The 23,949-nt window shown below is 44.9% G+C and overlaps 2 protein-coding genes across 2 annotated transcripts in view; one reads left to right on the forward strand and one right to left on the reverse strand.

The window, feature by feature from the left end:
- nkiras2 (NFKB inhibitor interacting Ras-like 2) overlaps positions 1-23,949 on the reverse strand; it is a 415,504-nt gene that overhangs the window by 310,704 nt on the left and 80,851 nt on the right. The gene's annotated exons all lie outside the window — the stretch shown is intronic.
- Positions 14,423-23,949, forward strand: part of znf385c (zinc finger protein 385C) — a 76,498-nt gene continuing 66,971 nt past the window's right edge. Inside the window, exon 1 of the mRNA XM_071909832.2 lies at positions 14,423-14,750. Within this exon, the coding sequence (XP_071765933.2) occupies positions 14,423-14,750 (328 nt within the window). The remainder of the gene's footprint in view (positions 14,751-23,949) is intronic.

A 23,949-nucleotide genomic window follows, 5' to 3' on the forward strand; every position in this document is an offset into this window, starting at 1 on the left:
CATGCGCAGCGGCCCAAATAGCCCCTGTGTATGATGTGTCAAGCGAAGGGTAGGATGTGATGTCTAGTTGTTCAGAGATACGGCTGGTAGGAACAGAGGGAGGAATGTTCAGGGGCAAGTTTATTGACCCACAGAGTTCAAAGGTCGGGCTAGTTTGTCTGTTACGGCAGTATGGAAGTTTGTTTTTTCTGTGGACATTAGCAGGAGGACTTAAAGGAAGTGTCGAGTGTGCTTCTGTGTGTGTGTGTGCATGAGTCCATGTGTGTGTTCCTGTAATTGCACTCCATCCGTCATGGCACCACAACAGTGCGGTCCTGTCTAGCTAAAGTTCTCTGTGCTCCAAGGCAGCATGTGACCCAGATACCACACATAGGTTATACCGCAAGCTGATTTATGACTGTGAATGTGTGAACGCGTCCATTCATTTGTCTGTTTGCTATGCCTGCTCACTTTAGCTCTTTAGTCCACCGTGGCAATGGCTCTTCTGGGTAAAGATCCAAGCACAGAATGTGTCTGTAGTCGATCTGTCAAGTGTCTCCGTCAAATCGTCCGAAGGTAACAAGGCAGAAATACGGCCCCATCAAAGACTTGGCATGGATGATGCTCTGGATTATGGGAGCGTGCTTCGTTCCCTCCCTCCACCCCTCCGCCCCTCCGCCCTTCATCTCTCCCTTTCGGAGTCTCTGCAGGGTTTGTCTGCAGAGGCAGGGGAGAGCCGCCCGGCTCTGATTGCTGTGACTTTGTCGGGCACAGTGAGGATCCCACAGAGAGGAGCTCGACCTCGACCGCTCGCTCACACAAGACCGCAGACCTCATTAGCATCTCGGATGCTAAAATAGGCAGCATCTACATGTTTTGTGTTTTTTTTCCCCCATATGGAGAGTTCTGTTCCAAAATGAAGTGACACCCACTCTTACTGAGACTGCCTGCACAAAACAAAAACAAATTATGGTGCTTTTTAAAGGATATTAGGTAACTTAATTCCTTAGTTGATAAAATGGTAACACTTTAACTAAATGGATCATCAGCGTTGAATAACTTCAGGGAATTATTTTTTTTTTTCCAAAATGGCAATCTAACTCTCCTCTTAGGTAACTCAGAGTATTTCTTTGCTAAATGAGAACGAGGTCAGAGATTTAAATCTGCAAAGCCTCCTCTAGCTTGTACAGAATCAAGGCTGCCAACAGCTCATTCTTCGAGCTTTGATTCTAATATATCCTATTGCTAAGGCCTTGCTGACAAAAAAAAAAACCTCTGGATTAGGTAAACCTAGATTAGATTTGATTGGATTGCATCGGATTAGATGAAATCAGAGGTGCAGACAGACTGTCTAGCACACCGTGTCGGTGCAGAGCTACGGCAAAGACTCATGATCAAAGAGCCAGGATACAGTGTAGCTTTACTGCGGGTGGCTATGTGACAAACAGCTGCGGCTGTGTAATGCTGGCCTGGTATGGACTGAGAGCCGCTGTGTGTCTTTGTGGTAGATCATATCCACGGTGATATAGAGCGTGCTGTAGCTCGTATGGCAGCGATAATGTGTTTATAGGTCCGACTGAGATAAACTCAGCGGGGATGGTGTGCGTCACTTCCATACTATACACCATGACAGTACACTATTATAGTCCCTTCACCTCACCTTCTCCCATTCTCTCTCATGGATACATACAGTATATGTCAACCCCTCCCTCTTTATCTTTCAGTCACTGCACTCATCTGCCCTCCCTCTCTCGCTCCTCTATATCCGCCTCCGACTCCCATAACCTCACCTCTCCCTCTCTTCTTTGTGTATCTCTCTGAGTAACATGGCAACATAAATAGAGAGTGCTCCCAATTCTAGGCAGATAATCCTTCCTGGTGTGCTTTACCCTCCTGTCCGGGCTGGCATAGGAAGGGGGGGGGGGGGTGTGTGGGGTGGTGGGAGTGGGGGGGTGAGGGCACTGTGGGGTGCAGCGGGCACTGATGGATGCTGGGGCAGCTTTTTGGCATGGAGGAAGAAGGGAGGATGGCCTGCATGCCAACATCAACACCCTAGTTGATCCCAGGCTATAATACTGTTGGATGCTCACTCACAAGAACACACGCACACACACATACACACACACACACACACACACACACACAAACACACACAGAGACATATGCAGCTGAATCACACTCCCTCACCCACATGCTGAAACAGCATTTTTAAAGGCAGCAATAGCGCTCTTTATCTCTCTTTATTGGGACAGCTCTGCCTGCGGTCTTCCTCTGAGACCACTTCCCTCGCTCTGATGATGTTGTGTGTGTGTGTGCATCTGTTTGTCTCTGTGTGTGTGTGTGTGCATATGCTTAGTTTTATGTAGCGGTGTCTGTGTATATCTTTTGCTTTCATTTGATATCACAGCTCCTGCCTGTGGTCATGTCAAGGCAGCCATTTTGCTTCCCTTTCTATAAATATTCAATTCATTTGTGGCTGCGTGAGTGGTGAGAGTCAAAGTGGCCATTAGTTGTTCTGGTGTGCACTTCAGAGTGTGCTTGTGTGCTTGTTGCCTAAATATCCCCTGAGCGCTAGCTAAATTACATTTGTTTACAATGGAGCTGGCAATTTGTCCGTGTGCCTCATGTGAGGGAAACCGTCTCATCACTCTGTGTCTAATGAATTTCCTCCTACAGAACTAATGGCATTAACGACAGGTAGGGATGACGCTAATGCAATCAGATCCTAGCAGTAATTATAACTCTCCCCAGTCGGGCCTAGATATGCCACACCAGTGATGAGAGCCAGCTCATTAGGAATGCTTGTAAACAATACAGCGCCAGCATCCAGGAAGACGCCTCCATCTATGAAGGTGTCATCAGAAAGGAGACACAGTGAGAGCAAATATAGAGCCAATGTGGGACAGGTGGAATCTGGCAACTTCATTTCTAATTTCTAATTACCGCATGATTGACTGGGTGAGCCATATTTTTTTCATTCTGAATGAAATCATTTCGATTGAAGATTCCCCCCGCAAATGTTTACATGAGCGCCCGGAAAAAAGTAAACGTCATTGATGTCGCTTAGGTCAAATGGGCGAGCATGCGCAGAAAGAGTATAGATATTCTAACCGAAGAAAGTGATCGGAATGAGTGTTTACATGACAAATTTTTAACCATCGATTATAAAAGGGTTATACCACCACCCCTCTCAAACGGAATGAAATTTAATTCGGAACGGGCCGGTTTATTCTGATTGAAGTGGTTACATGAGGCATTTTTATTCTGATCGGTCCACTGTTCTTATTATTGGTGGAATAAAAGGCTCCATGTAAACACACTGTCATCCGATCACGGTGTGCCATTGCAGGGTGTAATGATCCTTATTTGGACAGGGTGTGGCAGAAGCACAAGAGCGGCTGTATGTGTGCTGTGTGTCTGCAGCATGTCAAGGTGAAAGGAGATAGGGGGAGAGAGTTGACGTGTCTCTGCTCTTTCAGCTGCTCTCTGACCTTTGTTCGTAAGGCCGGTGCAGGGGTGCAGACAGGTTTGATGCATGATGTTTGTATCATGGGTGGTGAATGGGGACTGCAAGGTGACACGACTGACCCACAACCTATGAGCCTCGGTGGCTCATGCAGTACTATAAGTCTCCTCAGCTGGTATGACAAGAAAACATGCATAAGAACAAAAATCGACGTTTCATTAGGATTTAGGAGATTATTCAAAACATCAGTTACAACACATTGACGTCACAAGGCCTTTGGTAAGGCCTTGTCTGCTGTATTGTATTGTAAATCTTGCTGCAATAATTGACGTTCTAAGTTGTGCCGATGAAGAGGAAGTTCTAATATAAATTGTGGCTCTGCACTCAGCCTCGTCAGTGTATTATTATCTTTATACAGAATGTCTATTCAAAGAAATGGGATTGCACTCGACCTTCGTCATTGTGTCATTGTATGTGGATAAAATATGAAGAGTCCTTTTCCAAAACACTATATAGGTCATCCGTTTTAATAATTCGATAAATAATTCGGAATTAAATATTTCTAATAAAGAGGCTCCAGTCTGTAAAAATGTTTTGCCAACCAAGGACTTAAGTTCAAGTACCATCATTTGTTTTCTCTTTGTGCTATCAATCATTTTGTGAGAGTAAGAGTCACACTTTTCAAACGATGAATATCTCATTTTGAAACAAAACTCTTAAGATCCACTTTCATCTTAAATAGGATATCTGGAGATGACTCGTTGAGTGTGATCCTGTTTGTATGACTAGACATTACCAGAGTATCCGTTGTAAGTGAAGGAACATAATTTTACCTTTTGTTGTTTTTGGCAAGCTATTGCATGGTTCTCTAACATCAAGGTAAGCAAAATAAATTGAAACACTAAAAAATGAAAAGTTTAAATGCTCACCCGGCATAATATAAAATAGTGCTTTCAAGGTAATTTTAGAAACGTAATATCTTAAGCAAACTTTGCACTGCAAAAGACACCGACGGGTTTTAACTCTGCCAAGACAGATTTCAAGCAAAGTGCTTCAGTGTGGCGCTGGGCAGAGATGAACATGATAGTATTAACGTGTGGACAGCGGGGAACCTCCACTCTCTGACGCTCCCTCTCCCAGCCGAGCTGTCTGAATCTGTTCAGGTCACTCTCTGGTCTAAACAGTACGTTGTTAAAGCGCTGTAGATTCCTCAATTATACATGCTTTGTAAGAGGCTGTGAGAGAGAACGTCTGCCCTACACTTCTCCTCTGCCCCCTGACTGGATACAGAGACATGCAGGCCAGAAACTATTCCTAGCCACGGATGCCAGCCTACTCACTGTGGTGTGCCTCTTATTTAAGGAATAACAATCATCTGCCCACTTTTTTAAAAATTAGTGGGACGATGTGTTTACATGGAGGGAGGAGTGTGTGCGGTTGTGTGTGTGTGTCTGCCTGTGTGAAGATATGTCTGCGTGCGTGTAAGAATGTGTGTGCAAGTCAGCATTTCTTTTCTCGCGCTCAGTCGTGACAATATGAAAAACAGCGCTGCACCTGTGCCCAGCCTCCATTCCTCTTCCTCCTCTCCTCTGTCCTGAAGGCAATCTGTTTCCTCGCATCTCCATCAGTCATGCCATCGGAGCTGGAGCCGCCTCCTCTCTGCCTTCTGCAGAGCGCACGCGCTGCCTGTTTGTCACACAAGCTGTGTGAGAAAATTACATTGTTCTATTACTTGAGCGTGGGAGCTACTATGGGCTCAGCAGATAACTATCCAAGTGTATTAGGCGATAATTGCATTGGTGTTTACAGAAGGAGACCGGTTGATCAAGGTACGCCACTATTACCCAGCCGATTTAAATATACAGGGTAAGAGCCTCTTATCTAAGTGCAGAAAAAAATCCATTCCTGCTCCCCCTGCAAAATCAATGTCCAATCAGCCTTGAGTTAGTCCCATTCCTGACCCCAGCTTTCAGACTGGGATCCGAGGAGTGCACAACACCCTCTCTGGTTGGACACTGAGACTAAATTCACATAGAGAGTATGGTTAAATTCTACTATAGTTCAGGATAGGAATAATGCTCTTCAAGATGTTTTACAAATAAATGTAGAGCTAAAAGTTGAATTGAATGAATGTGAAGACTAATGCCTTCAAAACAGCTGAGAACTGGGAAACTTCCCACTTGGAATTACCTGCTTCCCTCCTCAGAGCGTTCAAGTGGTTGAGGGCGGCCGAAAGAAATTAGCGTCTTTTTGGCTGCTTTCAGAGCAGACATTACATGGATGGATGACATTAATCGAGATACAAACACAATGCAGTTTTAACATTACTTACATAACAACTTAACCTTCCAATTACTGTATTAACTGATTTTAAAGTATGCCATGCCCAAACAGAAACTTGAAAGTCTATTTAAAAGCTTAAAACGCTGCCAGGAAAAACTCCCCCACACACGTTAGTGAACCTGAACCGTACATTGTATGTTGGCTTTATTTTGACCATACCTTGTAGCTGTCAAGGCCGTGTAGCTGCGATGTTAAGGGTTTGTGTCGGATGTTCGCCCAGGTGGGCAGATAGAGAGAATGTTTAGGAAGGCTGGAGACCAACGAGAGGTTAAAGGGATCGGCCGAAGCAGACTGTAAAATAAATACCTCTTAGATAGGCCTCAGCATAAATTGCCTTCCACAACGTTTGCCCTTCAGGATTCCAATGGGAGAATCAAGATTGTATCTTTTCATTTGTGTGTGTGTGCGTGCGTGTGTGTGTGTGTGTGTGTGTGTGTGTGTGTGTGTGTGTGTGTGTGTGTGTGTGTGCAGCTGGTTGAATGTGAACTGTGTGTATGTTGTGATTGTGGCTGAGCCTGGGTTTGTCTGTGCCTAAGTATATCTAGTGTTGTATGGAACCTCTCCCACTGTCAGTGGTTACTAGTTTTGGGCAGTTCCCCAGTTGGGTTTGTGGTGGAAGGGGAATGAGGGGAATTTTGGCCTCTTCTTCTGGCCTAACTTTAGCATGCTTAGGGCAGAGGCCAAGGAGGGATGTTTGAGTAGTAGTACACTAGTGGAATAGTCTGTTTTTTTGAGGTTGAGAAGTGAATAGAGTCATACTACTAGAGCTGTTATGGCTGAAACACGTCAGGATTTTCCAGTTTAATCCCAATCAGAGCATCCTTCACAATTCTGGCACACTGTAAAACCTCATAGTGCAATTTAGTGTAACTCATCTTTAACCATTAACATAATGTATACAGATGTTTTTGTCAATTTCAATCATTTCAATTTTAGTGGCAGTTATGAGCTCCATGACTTATGACTTATCTACCTTATAAAGCATTCACTAAACCGATCATTATATAGTTCATTAAGAAACACTGTTAGCTTATTAGCCGACTTCCCAGTATGCATTGCATTTGGTTTAACTCTCCAGAAACTCTTCCTTCTTCTGGTTTGAATGAAGTTACAGGATGGAGACTTGTTATGTATGTATCTCAGGTGAATCATTGGTCAATTTCTGTTAAAAAAAAAAAAAAAACACGATAAAATTTAGCATCTACAGATTTTGGAAATTCAATACGGTGAAGCAGATATTTTCTATTACACATAATCATGTGATACATAAGCAACTCGCACTAAAACCTCCTCACTAGTGAAAGAATAAGTAACACTGGAATGCAACTTGTAAACACTTATCAGCATGACTAGACATTTGATGATTGAACTTATTGCCTTAAATTCACTTTTTATTTTAAGGCAGCAAGGAAACTTATGTTTTTAAGTTGAAGTGCATATTTTTTGCTGTGCATCAAATAATGGTGTCATAGTATTTTTTCAGGGGCTGTGGGGTTTAGTAAGTTGAAGACACTTTAGTGCCATCCTTGATTTTGCCAAGCGACAGTATGCATACTGTCAGACGTGAGCAGTTTGGATGGTTCTCCGCAGCCTTTGACAGAAGAGCCGTTCAATAACTCATACAAGACGCCTCTATGGCTCCATTCATGCCAGCCTTTCCACATCGCTCTCCCAAGGACCGTGTTAACTGTGAACACTTTTTCAACAGAATCTCAAAGAAGGGATTAAACTGCACTCTAGAGAAAATAAAGAGTCAAAGGAAGAAAAGCAGAGGTACTGTGCCTCTCTCTCTCTCTCTCTCTCTCCCTCCCTCTCTTTCTGTCTGTCTCTGTCTGTCTGTCTCTTTCTCTCTCTCCTTTTATCTTTTTTTGGTCTTTCTGTCAGTGTAAAGGATTCATGTTCATGTTCATTGTGCCTCAGTGTGTCCATCGTATTCTGCCTGTATGCTTTGTGACACCAAGGTGAGCCCCCTCGTCTAGCATCACTTAAAGCTTGCAAGATAATACTGTTCAGATGAATAGGCCGATTCACATTAGCTGAATTGCACATTGGCTACATTGTTATACATGTCCAACCGTGTGAATGTATTTTTTTTTTTAGCCTTGCAAACATTGCTAAATGTATGCAGGAGTGCATGTACCAACACACAAATACGCATATGCATACATGCTTACACACACACACACTTGCACATTCAAGCAGAGAGAGAGGGTCTATCTTACACATATTTTGAAACTTACTCAACCACAGGCGCACATCAGCCACTGCTCCCTGGGGGCTTGTTCGCTGGAGGTGTGGAAAGTTATCAGTCTGCAAGAATGAGCAAAGAAGCAAGAGATGAGGAAGAGTCACAGAAAGTGAGAGAGACGGTGAGGGAGGGAGAGAGAGAGACAGACAGAGAGAGAGAGAGAGAGCACTGTAACTGCTTGTTGACCGCGTGGTTAGCATGGCTAATGAAGCAGCATATAGGGATGAAGAGCAGTCAGGCTCCAGCAGTCGCAGGGGAAGTGGTGGAGCTGCGTAGCCCAGCCAGAGTCACCGGGCCTGGGGGAGAGGGGACACAACTCGGCCTCCCTACTGGAGGAAGCCTTGATGCATGAGACATTCCTCCTAAATTCTTGCCATCCCTGTGTTGCGTCTGGTTAAATGCTATCCCCATCTTAACAAGGGTTAATTTAGCCTCAAAATGTCAGCTAATTCTGCTTGATTGTAGAACAGTTTCAATTCTTCCAGGAATTTTACAGAAATGAGCTGCAATGTCTTGAAAGAAGGCAAAATAAGACAAAGCACTCCACCTCTAAATGAAAATGACAGTTGAAACAAGTTTTGATTCGCAATGGAAATAAGTGAAGGTATCTGCCCATGGACAGATTTTTGTTTGTTTTCAGGAAAATAAGATTTTAAGAGTCAATACTAGACTAAATGACATGTTAAGGTGGATATTTTTGTCATGAAAAAGCTACCTTTTATATCCACCTGCAGGTGCATCCCAAAACTCAACAGAGTAGAACCTCCTGAATAATGGTTAGTTATTTGCCAAAGTGTCTAGTAGGGTAGACTAACAACATTATTTACCAGCATTTGGCTGGTGGCCGCTGGTAATTTCCCACCCTAGTTTATGTATATAGATATACTGTACTATATACTGTACATTAGCATAAGTGGTCACATTGAAAAAGCCGGGACAAGTAGGGACTTGAAAGCTACATTTTCCAAGCAGTTTCTTCCTGGCCTGTGGCCACAGAGTGGATACTAAATGAATGACAAATGCCATAAAGTATGCAAATGCAAAACGCTGATGAAGGCTTAGTGCTGAAACACGTTTGTTTCTTAGCTTGCTGCTGGGCGTACAATAAACTTTTGTAATTCATGTGGTTGTGCGGACATCCCTCCTTTTTTATAAAGTATGCAAAGTCCACCATAGCCTACAGTACAAGAAGTTTAATACCTGCTGTAGATAGGCCTTGACTGATTGTACTAGATGGGTGTAAAATGGTATAAACATGTTCAAATTTGTACCTTGAGATCTGATTTTAAACCTTCTAGGGCATATTTATGGCACATGTACTTGAGGGAACAGATATGGCCCTCTGTTGTACCCCTATTTCTGATGTAAGAGTGTATGTAAGATTGGTGTGTTAACAGTAGATGTGCAGGTTTGTGTTCAGTCCTTTGTCTATTAGCCTGTTTCTGTAATAACAACTCACACGTCTACCTTTGCCTTCCCCCTTCTGTCTGTCTGTCTCTGTTTCCCCTTTTTGCTCTCATTCTTGTTCTTTCATCTTCTCTAATACTCTCTCTGCGATGTGCACGTCCGCCCGCATGCACGCACGCACACACACACACACACACACACCTACACGCACACACACACACACACACACACACAAACAAATATACAGCCTCAGTGATAGAATCAGTGTGAGGCTGTTTGAATTTCCCCTGGTGGAACGGTTGTTTCGCTCTCACACACTTGCACACTCTCACACACTCACACACACACTCACACTCACACACACACACACACACACACACGCACACACACCATGAGCAACTGCCTGCCCTGCGCGCAAAGAACTCCTGCAAACAAAGATTAGAGAAAACACATCAATTCATGTGCCACTGCTTTTTATTTACTTCCCAGCTTGAGCTGGGGTGACGGCGACTGCAAACACTCGGTCTTAGCTTTCAGCCGTTAAGCCAGCGAATACACTATAGCTGCAGCTTCTTTATTCCAATAAGCACAGAACTGATTCCTGTATAATTACACCCATTAGAGAAATGTAGTCCTGACTTTACATAATCAACACTGATACACTGGACACAAAGACAGAGGGCTTCAAAGACCTCGGGCCTGCTCTGTAGTGGCAGTAATGACAATACGGCAGTGATGACAGTAATGACACTTTGATGATGGCAATTATACAAGGGCCTTTGTGCTCCCTTCACTGATCTGTCTCTCTCTCTCTCTTTCTCTCTCTCCCTTCCTTATTCTCTCTGTACCTGTCTCACCTTCTCTCTCCCATCGAGTTCCCTTCCTCTCCCTTTCTTACCTTATCATTATCTGTCTCTCTCTCTCTCTCTCTCTCTCCCTCTCTCCATGTGTCTCTCTCTGTCTCTCTGCTATCACTGGATTGATGTAGTGAAGCGCCCTGAGCTGCAGTTGATTGTCAGGAGAGTTTTGATCCTCACTCGTGTGATACACGTCACACGGGGAAACAGAATATCCTCGCCGGCAGTCATATTGCTCGTAGCCCTTGCTGTCAGGATTGCTTAACGGTGAGGAATGCTAACTATTGACATCCAACTAATATTTAGTCGTAGGTGTTTTTCTCTGACTGCCCTTCCTTTGATTTGTTACCCATGCATCTGTGTCTGTCTGTCTGTCTGTCTGTCTGTCTGTCTGAGGCAGTTTATGCAGATTCATTCTCATTTGTGTGCTTTCTGGATGCCGTAATGCTTGTTGGCTTGATTGGATTGCGTTTTTTTGTTGATTGTGATTGTTTATATTGCTGAGGTCACCCTGAGTGCCATGGGCAGGACGGTGTATATTTGGCCAGGTCTAAACGCCTGTGTCTATTTGTGCGTGTTTGCTGAATTGCTTACTCCTTGTTTACAGAAGCTGAGGTCAAGCTATGTTTGTGTTTGTTGGTGCATGTGCGCATGCATGTGTGTATGTGCGCATTTGTGAGCGTGTTTGCGCATGTGTACCAATAATATGTGTGTCCTCCCAGCAGTTTGCATGCGATTGTGCGTCCTGTATGCGAATCAGTGTGCGTCCCATTGGTGCTGCGCTTGTTGTGGGTGTCCCCCTCTCATCAGGGTGATTTAGGAGGTGCTGACTCGCCTGCGGGGTTTAGATGGGCGCATTTGGAGGCCTGTTTCTGCCCGGCACCAGGATGGGCCGATGCCCCCACACCACACTGTGGCCAGAGGGGGCGAGGCGGGGGGCTTCTCTTCGCCGTGGGTCTGTGGTTGGAGCAGGGCGGCGGACTTGAGCTGGGTGGGTGCTATAGTATTTCAGGATCAGTGAGCAGTAGAGACAGGCTCGTAAATAGCGGTTTTATTGCTGAGCTGCTATGCTGGGTGAGCCCGGGTCTTTCAGCGCGAGATCACAGCAGTGATTGATGGTTCCCATGTGCCAGAGGGAGGGGTGTACGGCGTGGGGGGGTGGGGGTGGGGGTGGGGGGGCACATCAGACGGCGGAAACCGTGGACACGGCGAGGCTGGCAGCCCCTCCTGCCCTCCGGCTCCTCCCCCAGGGTTTCCCCCCTGACAATCTCCTGTCCTGTCGGCCTACAGATCTCTGTGCCTGGACACAGCATGGGCCTTTGTCTCACACAGCTCTACCTGCAGCTGGAGGGGAGCATCTTTAGTCTCTGCTTATGCGCCACACACACACACACACACACACACACTGTATGTCTGTATGTCCAGTACAATCTCTCATACACACACACACACACACACACACTCAGGTGAAGCCTTTAATTATATTTTGGTCTTGATAGGCCTTCATCTAGCAGGTGGTTTAATAGCTACACATTGTCAGAGAGGAGGAAAAAGTAGAGAGCTCTCACTCTGCCCCTAAATGCCATGAAGCGCAGCAGACCCAGTGTATTGGATATAATGGAAAAGTTGCAAGATATGGCCCTGGGTTGCATATATCTCCAATTACAAACATCTTGGACCAAATGACACACAAACAAAAAGTATTGTTATCATCCAGAGCTAAAATATCTGAGTATAAATAATGAGCAGTTTTTGAGGAAAAACTGCCAGAATCAGTTACTATGGTAACGGCTATGCTTATTGTATGCCGTCTCTGCAGGAGGCTAAATTGCATTATGAGACGGCAAGCGTGAGGGTTAACACCCACTTTTGCAGACCAGAAGGTGGGCCAGTTTTTCACTATTGAGTCATTCATCATACTATAAAGCAAGGAATCTCTGTCTGTGTCTGTGTGTGTGTGTGTGTGTGTGTGTGTCCGTCGCATATCTCGCGAACCGTTCGTCCGATCGACTTCACACTTGGCGGGTGTATTGCTGGGGACCCAAGGAAGTGCAGTGTCGGATTTGGTGCAATTTGGACACGCGACACGTTCAATATTAATAAACTTTGAATAAACAAACCAACAGCGCTCTGTGCAGCAGCGGCGGCGAACGGGCACTGCACTAGTCTTCTAAAACATAGAACATCTTTGAGACTGTCTAATAACCTGTGCGGCTGTTAGGGCTGTTTTGTGAACTGCCTCTGCACTTGTTGGTGGGGGATAGAGGGATGTGATGTGCTATGTATGTGATGTTCTATAGGCCTTCAGTGAGGGTTTTGTTTTTACAACCATGCTAATTTGGGGCGGCTAGCTGAGTAGTTTGGCAGGACTGTGGTGGGGTTGCGCGGTTAAGGACCACAGAGATTTTTTTCATTCGGTGCCAGAGAGCAGCAGCGCTCAAAGCTTTTGAGAAAACATCTGATGGAGCCTTTTGAGTGCTCCCAGATTGGCAATGTGAATAGCAGCTTTCATGGAGGCTGCTTGCCCTAATGTGTTTTTGAGCACTGCGTTTGTGTGTGTATGTGCATTTTTGTGTGTGTGTGTGTGTGTGTATGCGTGTGTGTATGCATGTAGGTATGTATGCGTCATAGAGGTTTACTTTGGTCCCTAGGTGTGTGTGTGTGTGTGTGTGTGTGTGTGTGTGTGTGTGTGTGTGAGTGGTTTGTGTATTTACGTAAATAACTCTAGGCGGAGGCAAAAAAGCAGGAGCAGAAATGCACAGCTGGGCGTATTTCAGGGGCTTTTTCCCAACGCTGATGTCTCAATCCTTCACAGAGCTGCCGTAGACCTGCCTTTTCATTTATTTATAGAGACAGTAGCAGTAGATGAAACAAACAGCCCTTTTCTCCGACTATCTATCTTGGGGAGGCTTCTTCTCAGACCAGAGAATCTTCCCTGGAAACACTGAGCTGCTCGAGCAGCAGCAGCCTTTTTTTTTTTTTTGACAGAAATCACATGTCACTTTGCCTATCTGTCTCTCTCTATATTCCTGTCCTTTGCTTTCCTTTTAACCCTCCGTATTATCCAAATCCTCGCAAGGTTCTGTCTTTTCAGCTGGAGGTTTGTTTTGATCTCAGGAATGATTCATGCCTCCTCTGTGAGTTTAGCTTCCAGGTTGTTCAAACTCAATCGATGGTAGAAATGTTCCAGCCCCATAGCATACAGTGATTGAGCTTGTACCACTTGTATATTTAATGCAGTTACTATTATTTATTTCCATTCCATTAATTCCGCCTTATTAATTTGAAGCTCGATGTCAGCAAACATCAGCGGAACCTTTAGATTCCAGGCATTGCTCAGCACACTGTTGGAGCATTTTGGTTTTGCAGGCAAAGCACAGCAAGCGGGCATGGAGTCACCGCAAGCGGAGCAGCTTGACGGACGGCCGGACCGGTCCTCAGAGAGCCACACTGCAGCACTCTGTCTCCCCCAAGTGGTGCCTCAACGCACCCCAGGGCCACTCGATGTGCTGTAGTGTGCTCGTCGTGCATGTGTCCGCTCTCAGTTAATGCTCACGTTTCGAGCTGTGTGTGATGTCTTCATGTGTGTGTGTGTGTGTGTGTGTGTGTGTAAGTGTGCGACCGTGTTTGTGGGGCGCTGACAGGCAACGGCTTACCTCAGACAGGAACGGGATCAGATTCCACACACTCCCCCACAAAGCCTTGTGAATCGGGGGTATTTTTTGCCTGTGTGTCCTTCGTGGGCTATCAGGTTTTAACAGCGTTGGCTTTGTGCGCGGGCCAGGCCGGGCCGGGCTGGGGAAAGTGATGGCTCCATTGTTCCCCGGCACACGGGACACACGGCCTGGCTCACTGTGACACACTGTGTAGCACATGCTAACACCGGGATGCTTTGAAAAGGCAGGCAGCAGCGTCAGACGTGTGGTCTCTGATAACACCTGAGACCATGGAGTGGTGCGAGACCTGAGCTGCAAATGCTAACCTCCAAGCGGCGCTGCTCTTTCTTCTCTCCGTTTGTTCTTTATGTCCTTCTATACACTATTACGTCTCTTTCTATTCACATTCCTCTGTATTTATCCCTCTCTTCTTCTCTCTTTCCCGCCACCTTCTTCTGCCCCAGGTATGAAGCGTCCGTTCAGCCCATCCGCTCTGCCGACCGCCGAGCCGGACAGGAGGGGGTTCGGCGCTGGCTTGGGGGTGCAGATGGACGGCGAGCCTTGCTGCGACCCCCAGGATGAGGGCGCAGTACCGGACGAGCAGCCAGCGGGGGGCGCCCTGCCTTCTGCGCTCCACAGACCCAAGCGGGAGAGGAAGCAGCGGAGCTACACGCTGTGTGAGGTCTGCAACATCCAACTCAACTCAGCCGCACAGGCCCAGATCCACTACAACGGCAAATCCCACCAGAAGAGACTCAAGCAGATCAGCAACGGCAAGATCCAGGGTAGCACAGGTAGGCTTAGAGGGCGGTTTGACTGTTTGTGTGTACATTTTATTGTTGCAAAATTAGATATAAGTGCAGAACGTTGTGTGTAGTCCTTTAGAAATGGATGTAGCAACACTAGCACTATAGGACTAGATTAACAAGCACAGTAAACAGAAACCCACACACTGTTCACAGTACACTGTCATAAGCTTTCCCATGCCAATCCCCCCTCCACTTGTATTCAATAGAAGTTAAACAAATTGGATTCTATTTGCTGAAATGTGTTCAGACACAGCCCTGGGCTGAAAACACACACACACACACACACACACACACACACAGAAGAGTGGAGCAGAGCTGAGCGAAGTCAGTAAGTGAGAGGCTAATTAAGTGCTGGTTGTGTTTGATGGTTCTGTTCCTGGGAGTAGTGTGGCTGGAGTGAAGTTGGACATTTTATCATTCTGGTCACATTCTTGATCAGGACTCTACTCTGGGGGAGTCACTAGTGATGTGTCGGTCGCTCTGTGAGCCGGCTCCTTTAAGTGAACGATGGGAGCCAGCTCCCGTCTGACAGCCGATTTATTTATTTTTTTGTAAATGAATACAAGACAGAATTATAGGATGATCTTTTCGCCACACTGCTCGGCCATGCACTGACTGAATGTTGTGTTGATGCGTGTGTGCGTGCGACCAATCACGTGTGATGACAGACAGAACAGCAGAAAACAAGATGAGTGACAGTCGCAAACAAAGCAGCATTTGGATGCATTTTAATAACATAGACAACCTAAAGGCAGAATGTAGAATTTGTTTTGGTTTTTATACCAAACATAATGTAAAATTATGGTATTCTGGAAATGATAAGGTTTAGTATAATTACATTGAATAATTTAAGTGATATATGTGCACACATACCAATCATAGGTCAAAACATTGCTAAATTTGGCTGAATTATAAAAGCCAGAAGTGATGCTAAATGAAGAGCCGTTTGGGAGCCGAAAGAGCCGGCTCACGAAAAAGAGACAGAATTCCCATCACTAGGAGTCACTCAGTTAAGTTTGACTCTTTCAGACTCCAAGTCCCTCTCTCCTTTGCTCTTTCTGCAGCCTGCCAAGAGGATGCACACACACTCACACACACACAAACACTCAAACACACATATGCACGCAAGCAATAAGCTCATACAGACACATGACCCAGTTCAGGTGCAGACTGTTGTACAAGGAGATCTTAATTGCATAGCAATGGGTCGACCTCCCTTGTAACTCTGTCTAGGGTCACAGTTGTGCTCGGCTGCTTAGCTGATTCTTGACAGGAAGGAACATAGTGATGGCATGTCGTCTCTCCTGCAGCTCAGCAGGTTGCAGCTCTGGAAGACTTCTGTCTGAATCAACCAATCACATGGCTCACAGCTGCCCTCCAGACAGGGAAACTGTCAACAATCAACAGGCCATTTTAGCTAATTGGCTTGGATAAGTGTGTGTGTGTGTGTGTGTGTGTGTGTGTGTGTGTGTGTGTGTGTTTGTGTGTGTGGGCGCACATGTCTCAGTCTACGTTTGTCACAGAGCCACGCAGTATTTCAACTAACACTATTTGAAATATGTGTTTTGTAACAACATAAGGACACACAATTTGCACAAGTGAAATTGTCTATTTGCAGATCTTTATGCTTAAGAAAAATAGTACTACTATTTATACTCCCAGTATATAATTGTGGATGTTTCTTGCTGTAGCATGTGAAGCGGAGCTATGCAGGAGAGAAAAAGCATGCTCTGTCAAATTAAAAAAGGATGAACAAAGGTACGAAGTCAATTTTTTTGAAATACCAAAATACCCTCTGGCAGACATCTGAGCACTGAAATAAGAAAAAGTGTTATTCTAAGCCCAGTGTAGTGCTACTTGAACAGTTACATTATGTTATTTGGGTTGATGAGATTATTTAAAGACTATAAAGGTCAAGTGAACACATTAGAGCATCATCTAGCAACTCCAAGAGCATAGTTTTTGTGACACAAAATCCACAGTGAAAATGAGTTTCATTCCAAAATAATATATCCACTATTTGAAAAATGTGGCACCTTCTCTTACAAAATGATTGATAGCACAAAATGAAAACAAACTGTAGTATCTTTCAGAGTAAACTAAGAGTAAATAGTAAAATAACAGTCCTTGGTTGACACCAGTTAGATTATTTATATTTTAGAAAATGTTAATGATGAACTTGGTCAGGTAATGACATTTTTTTTTAGTAGAATTTTGTGTGTCTATATTGCCAATCCAGTGTTTGCCAGTGCCCTGAAATTATATTATTATATTATTATTATTATTACATTCTAATATATTATAATATATATCTGGCTTCAGGAGATTCAAAATTAATTTTTCAACCATTAAAAGCATGTTGTTTGGACTGTCTGGCAGTTTAATATATTTTCATTTTACATGAAAAGACAAATGGACAATTTTTGCTTTTAAAATCTCAGATCCTGTTGTTTTCAAAAGATATCTTTAGCTCTCTGAAAATACAACATATATTTAGATCAATTAAAACCCTCATCGTCTCTACTATAGTTACAGTATTTTGCTGCATTTGTCATTTCTCCCTATATGCTTTGATTTATATTTCCACCCATTTCTGTGTTTGTGTATGCGGGCATGCATGTCTGATGTGTGTGTGTGTGTGTGTGTGTGTGTGTGTGTGTGTCTGCATGGGCGCATGCGCGTTCCTGGCTTCTGTGTGTTTGCTTTGAGGAACAAGGGCAGACAAAGAGCCAGCATGGCTACCGACCGTCAGATTGTGAGGCCTGGGCTGGAGGCGCTCTCGGAATCACACACACACACACACACACACACACACACACACAAACACCATCCACCGCACTTACTGTAGATGCAGCAGACAGTCTAGCATGGAGGGAGCAGACTCTGTGGAACTTAAAGGGCATTAATAAGTTTTCTAACATAACAGAGACTCCGTCAGACAGGCAGAGCACGCGTTGTCTGGTCTAAATTCTCTGCTTTGGCCTCATGCAGCCTCCTACACCGCTGCAGGTGACACAGACTGTGTGTGTGTGTGCGTGTGTGTGTGTGTTCATGTGTTGTGCGCATGCTGTGTAGCGCTGTGCTGTGTTGTGCGGTGTGTGCGAGGTGCAGTACATGCTGAACGGTTGTGGTGTGCAGATTCTCTCTGACATGCAGTCACAATCACACAGCCTTATCTCTGCTCACCTTCTGCTGACTCCCCCAGGCAGCCAGCCCCGCTGTGTCCTCAGCTCCACCACAGCTTCTCTGCTGCGTGTGTGTGTGTGTGTGTGTGTGTGTGTGTGTATTTTTAGACTCCTTAAATGCTGCAGAGTGTGTAATTTGTCTTGTGGAAATATAAGCATGTGTGTGCGTGTGTTTGTGTCCACCCACATATGTATAGCGTCTGTGTCTAGTTTGGATGTTTATAGATTCCATGAATGTTGAAGAGTAAAGAGCATTTTGTGATCTGTGTGTCTGTGTGTGTGCGTGTGTGTGTACGTGTGCGTGTGCGTGTGCGTGTGCGTGTGCGTGTGCGTGTGCGTGTGTGTTTCTCCCAGCAAATCGTCTCCATGTCGGCGTGTGTTCCCCTCCCTCTCTGCTTCACTGAGCTGACAGTGGGTCCAGGCTTTTCTCTCTCTCTCCCTCCTTCCTCTCTCCTCTTCCTCTCCTTCCCCTCCTTCTGGCGTGGATGCTGGACATGTGGTGCAGCCAGACCCACCGAAAGATAAATGTGTCAGTGATTAAGTGATTTCGCTCTGTTATGATGGAGAATAATATGGAGAGAAGCATGCAGACAGAGCTGGATGGAGATGGAGGATGACAGCCCAGATGTGTGTAAGACAATGTCATTTCAGGCGCTAATTTATGGAGTTAATACCCATTTGCGTCTTAATGTGTAAACAGTGTGTGCAGCTGTGCTCTCCAGCGATGCAACTGTCAAATTAATTTTAAAGGTGCTACATGTAGCATTTTTTTGTATCATTGTCAAATTAATTGTGACAAACTAGACCGTGGTGGTTTTGTTAGTGCTAGTGTTTTCCAAAATTAAGACCACATTTCCCATAAACGCCTGCTTACTTGCTCTGTTTACACCAGAAGAACAGCGGCCCTATTCCTGTTTTGTGCCGTAAAGCAATCTTCCTTCATGCTGTAAAGCAATCCAGAAGATTACCTGTGAAAAATCCAACCAAAATCCAGTGGTATTATGTTGAATACTACCTCTAGCATTTGACAAATGCGTTTTCCATCACTTGCATAATTTTCTTACCGACAAAAAACCTTTCTACCTCAAGTGAGCACAAGTTTTTTTTTTCAATATTGAGGAAATTTTAGCTTAATTTTCCATTCAGTCTTTCTAATTGTAGACATGATCATTTCCATTAAAATACATGGAACAAAACCCAGCTTGTGTGGGTGTGACTCATAGTTTCATAGAGTCTTGCTCACACTCTCACTCACAACTTAAAGTTAGAGGATGAAAGTGAGTCCAGATCTCTGTTTCTCTTTGTGTCTCTCTCTCAGGGAACGCCATGTGCGTGTTTCTGCCCTTGCAGCGTGATCCATGTCAGTATGTAATATGTGTGATCTGGAGCTACATCTATATGTGTGTGCGGCGAGGCGTGTGTTTACATCACACCTTCAAAGGGTTTGCGGTGTGTGTGTGAAACATGAGCATCTAAATTTACATCTCTTTCACACGGCCACATTAGTGTAGTTTGCTTATTGTTGCAAGACTGAACCCTTGTATGCGTGCCTCTTTTTGATGTATTCCTACATTCACCTGCATTCTTTTAGCTGACACTCCTATCCAGAGTGTCTCGACTGAGCAGGTAGGAGTTCAGTGTGTTGCTCAAGGACACTTTGACAGGGAGGACACAAAGGCTGTGGATCAAACCGGTGACCAGGGGTCGGCTTGTTAAGCGCATTTTATAGAACGTAATGTAAAGCGTGAATGTAAACAATGCGGTAGCACTTACATGTAAGTTTATACTTCTACTTATGCCAGAGTGTTTAAAAAAAATCATATCGCTCCAAAACAAAACAGAGAAGAGAGGAACAGGAAGCAGACGTGGCGACAATCACCGCTAAAAACAAACATGGACGCGACTGTAGCAGTGCAGCTGGAGCAAGGAGCTGGAGGAATGGGATGTGTTGGAGCGGTTGGAGAGTTGGACGCCGTCATGATCGGCTATGATCAGCCAATCAGAGTGTGCGACTCTGACTCAATGCGAAGTTGAGATTCTTGTGCAGGTACGCAACACCTACACAGAGACCCTTTTCAAACCCAAATACGTGTCAAATAGCATCAGTTTACATGCAGAGACACCATTTTCATTAAAGTATAAAATGTGTTTAAAAACATGTAATATACTCACTACTGATTTCAAACGTTATTGCTTTTCTTATTACTCCCTGGGAGAAGTAATTTGTTACACCACTATATTACACCATTATATTACTTTTCCATTACACCCCGAAAATTGCCGATTGCATCTCCCCCTACCTTCAAAAATTGTGATAACTCAGTTGCTTCTCATGTGAATGATCAACAAAACCAAATAATGTTAATGTCAAATGTTCTTGTGCATCTTCCTCCTGGTAAAATCAAAGTAGTGGGAAAACGTCCACCCAGAGAAAGGAAACTTTTCATCCATTTCTCAACTAAGCTGGCTCAGTGTGAGAAACGAATCAGGAAATTGGGATAAGCCTAGTTTTTGGATACTTCAAATTCAATCTGATATTTAGAGAAGTTGATCACAAAAGTAACAACTTTTTGTTTTTATTTGTAACTGTAATCTTATCACAGAAACTGAAATAGTAATTGTGAAATAGTAATTACACTATTTGTTACTGTGAAAAATGGTATTACTGCAATGTATCAGTAACTCACCCAACACTGTCTGTGATCTTCTGGTTATGAGATGCTCTCTGTAACCGGCAGGCCACCCCGCCGCCCGTGTACACGTTGTTTGCACGTCACTGTTTGCACGTCACTGTTTGCATGTACGTGTGTGTGTGTTTGTTAGCTGGAGGCACGTGTGTCGGTGCATGTGAGCATGAACTACCCCCTCCCCTTCCTCTTCCTCTTCCTCCTCCTCCAGTGGCTGGGAGGCCTCAGCCTTCCCCTGACCCATCAGCGAGCAGCAATCCGTCCGGTCCTCGGAGGGAGACAGGCCTTAATCCTTTATAATTAGCATCGTTATCATTCTGGCCAAGGACACGCAGCCAGACACCCCAAAATATGGAGACAGCCAATTAAAACATACCGCACCCCTGACGGACAGGCGGATTCTGCCGAGCCATGGATGCCAAGCATGCGCTCGCACACCCACTCGTACTCTCTCTCTCTTTCTCACACACACACACACACACACACACATGTGCCTGAAATGCATGGCACCATAGATCATTCTCCTTTTCAGGACAGATTTATAGATCTCCGATTATATGATCAAATGATGATGGAAGGCTGTGGAGAGAGAGAGAGAGAGAGAGGGAGGAGAAGAGGGATGGAGAGTGGACAGCAGCCCGGCCTGATCTGACCCAGCGGAGGCGACCGGGGATCTATAAATCTGACAGTCTGACAATAGGCTGCTTGCCTATGTGTGGTTGTTTGTATTTTCCGTTATGTTTATCTCCCATGGCTTTATGAGGAGGCATAACTGTGTCATGTGTGGATGTGTTACTGTGTGAGAGAGGCAGAGAACGAGAGGGAGAGAGAGAATTTGCATTTGTGTCTTTTCATGGTCCTCCATATCTCGTTTTCCTTTGATTTGTGCTTTGTGCTTATTTTTGCAGTGTGTGTGTTTGTGTGTGTGTGTGTGTGTGTGTGTGTGTGTTTGTGTTTGTGTGTGTATATGTTTGTGTAAATGTGAGCCTCCTCTTCATGGTGAGTCTCTTCGTCATGGTCCCTGTCTGTCTCTATCTCTCTGGCTCTGTTTTAATAAAGCGTGAGGAATTGGATTAAAGGCAAGGATTTTCTGCATGAATGCTTTTGCGCATCTGCGTTTTATTTTTGTGCTGCCTCGCCATTTTCCTATTTTTTCCCCTGTGGAGTGAAATGACTTCTCTCTCTCCCCACGCCTTTGGACATACATATGCGTATGCGTACGTTGTGTGTGTGTGTGTGTGTGTGTGTGTGTGGAATGTGGTGTTTGTGCCTTGTGCCTACCCTGAGCCCTGTACATTGTCACGTTGCCTGTCTCTGATTGGTCTAGTCTTTGATGTCTCCATCCGTTCGTCAGCCCCTGAATGCCTACAGAGAAATCCACATATAGCTGGTAGTTGTTGGCTTTATCTATTTCCAGAAAACGCTTTCTTCCCCTCCATGTTATTTCCTGGTGTCGGCAAACACACAGACCTCCAGAAATGTGATGTACTATTCACAGTATTCTGTTCCATCATCACACGGCCATTTTGCTAGGAAAATAACAGGTGATTGTAACAAATGGATTGGATTGGATTGGATAGTCTTTATTGTCCCCGAGGGGCAATTTGGTTTGCAAACAGTAGTCAACACAACCAATACACAACATAAAATAAATAAATAAAAGACATAAATACATATAACATACATCATAATAAAGTTGCAATGAGATATAAAGCACTAAGAGTCCATCAGTCCTTTGTTAAAGTGTGTGTGCAAGAGCAACTAGGCCTACAGCTTGTTTAAAAACCCAACAGCTGACAGAACAAATGATCTCAAATATCTGTTTGATTTGGCCCTCCTGGGGAAAGTGTTCCTCCTCCCTGATGGCAGGAGTCGAAACTCTGCATGAAGAGGGTGATGAGGGTCCGCCAGAATGGCCTTTGCCCTCTGAGTGGCTCTAACTCGATAAACGTGGCCAAGATCATTCAAGTTAGTGCCAATGGTCTTTTGGCAGAGTTTAACAATCTTTCCCAGCCTATTTTTGTTAACCATGCTGAGGTTGCCAAACCAACAGATCATTGCAAAAGTTAAAATTGACTCAATAAAAGATGAATAAAACATTGTCAAGAGCGATCTGTCAACGTTAAAACCTCTCAACTTTCTCAAGAAAAACATACTCTGATTGGCCTTTTTGCAGATGGAGTCAGTGTTGGCATCAAAAGTCATTTTGTCATCCAGGATGGTGCCCAAGTACCTATATTGGCTTACTGTCTCCACAGCTATGCCATTGATAAAAGTCGGTGCCGTGACAGGAGGGTTTCTGCGAAAGTCGATAAGCATCTCTTTTGTCTTAGAGACACTGAGTTGCAAGTATGAGTCATCACACCATTTGATAAAATTGTCCAAGCCCGGACCATGGCCCACCTCATGGTCCTGCAGGAGGCTGACAATCACCGAATCATCAGCAAACTTGGTTATGAACCTTGACTCAAACATACTCTGGCAGTCATTGGTGTAGAGCACAAATAACAAAGGCGACAAAACGCACCCCTGGGCGATCCTGTAGAACACATCAGGGCCTCAGACAAAGTGTCATTAACACGGGTTCTCTGTGACCTCATTGTCAGGAAGTCGACCAGCCAACATATATGAACAGGTGATTATAATCAAATGACAGCCACAGCCAATGATTTGAGCAAAATATTAATGGGAAATGCATGTGACATCATGGGAATACTGTGAATACGATCATTAATATCTATAATAACATAAAACAGTTCCAAAATTGAGAAAACGTAGATACAGAAATCACTCAAAAGTCAGTTAGAGCATATATTTAAGTAACCTACTTTATGTCTGTGTGAGTTCATCAGACCCCAAATCACTGTATCTCATTCTATACCAGAAAAAAACCCTCTCTTCCCTTCTGTGTCATTTCCTAGTGTGGGCGAGCACTCAGACCTGGTGAAATGTGATGTGGCCGTGGAGTCTTGCACTCTGTTCCCGTCTCTCCACCTCTCATCCACCCCCCCCCCCCCCCCCCCCCCCCCTCTCTCGTCCTTCTCTCTCCCCTCCTCTCCGCCTCGCCTCGGGGTGCGTCCCTCCGTGTGACGGCGGTTCAAACTCTGGGAAAAGGTCGGCGGCCATTCTGGGTCGACACACAGGGACCCAGCGGAGCGAGAAACACGGGGAACGGTCCTCAAGGCCAGTGGGAGAGGGGGGCACATCTCTCAGAAAATCAAGCGATGTCTGTGTTTACCTAAGCTTTGGCAGGTGGACCGGCTCTGTTTGTGCAGAAGGCCAGGCCAAACTCACTATCAGCCCTTATCTGGC

This window comes from Centroberyx gerrardi, chromosome 7 (genome assembly GCF_048128805.1).
Source record: "Centroberyx gerrardi isolate f3 chromosome 7, fCenGer3.hap1.cur.20231027, whole genome shotgun sequence".
Classification (NCBI taxonomy): domain Eukaryota; kingdom Metazoa; phylum Chordata; class Actinopteri; order Beryciformes; family Berycidae; genus Centroberyx; species Centroberyx gerrardi.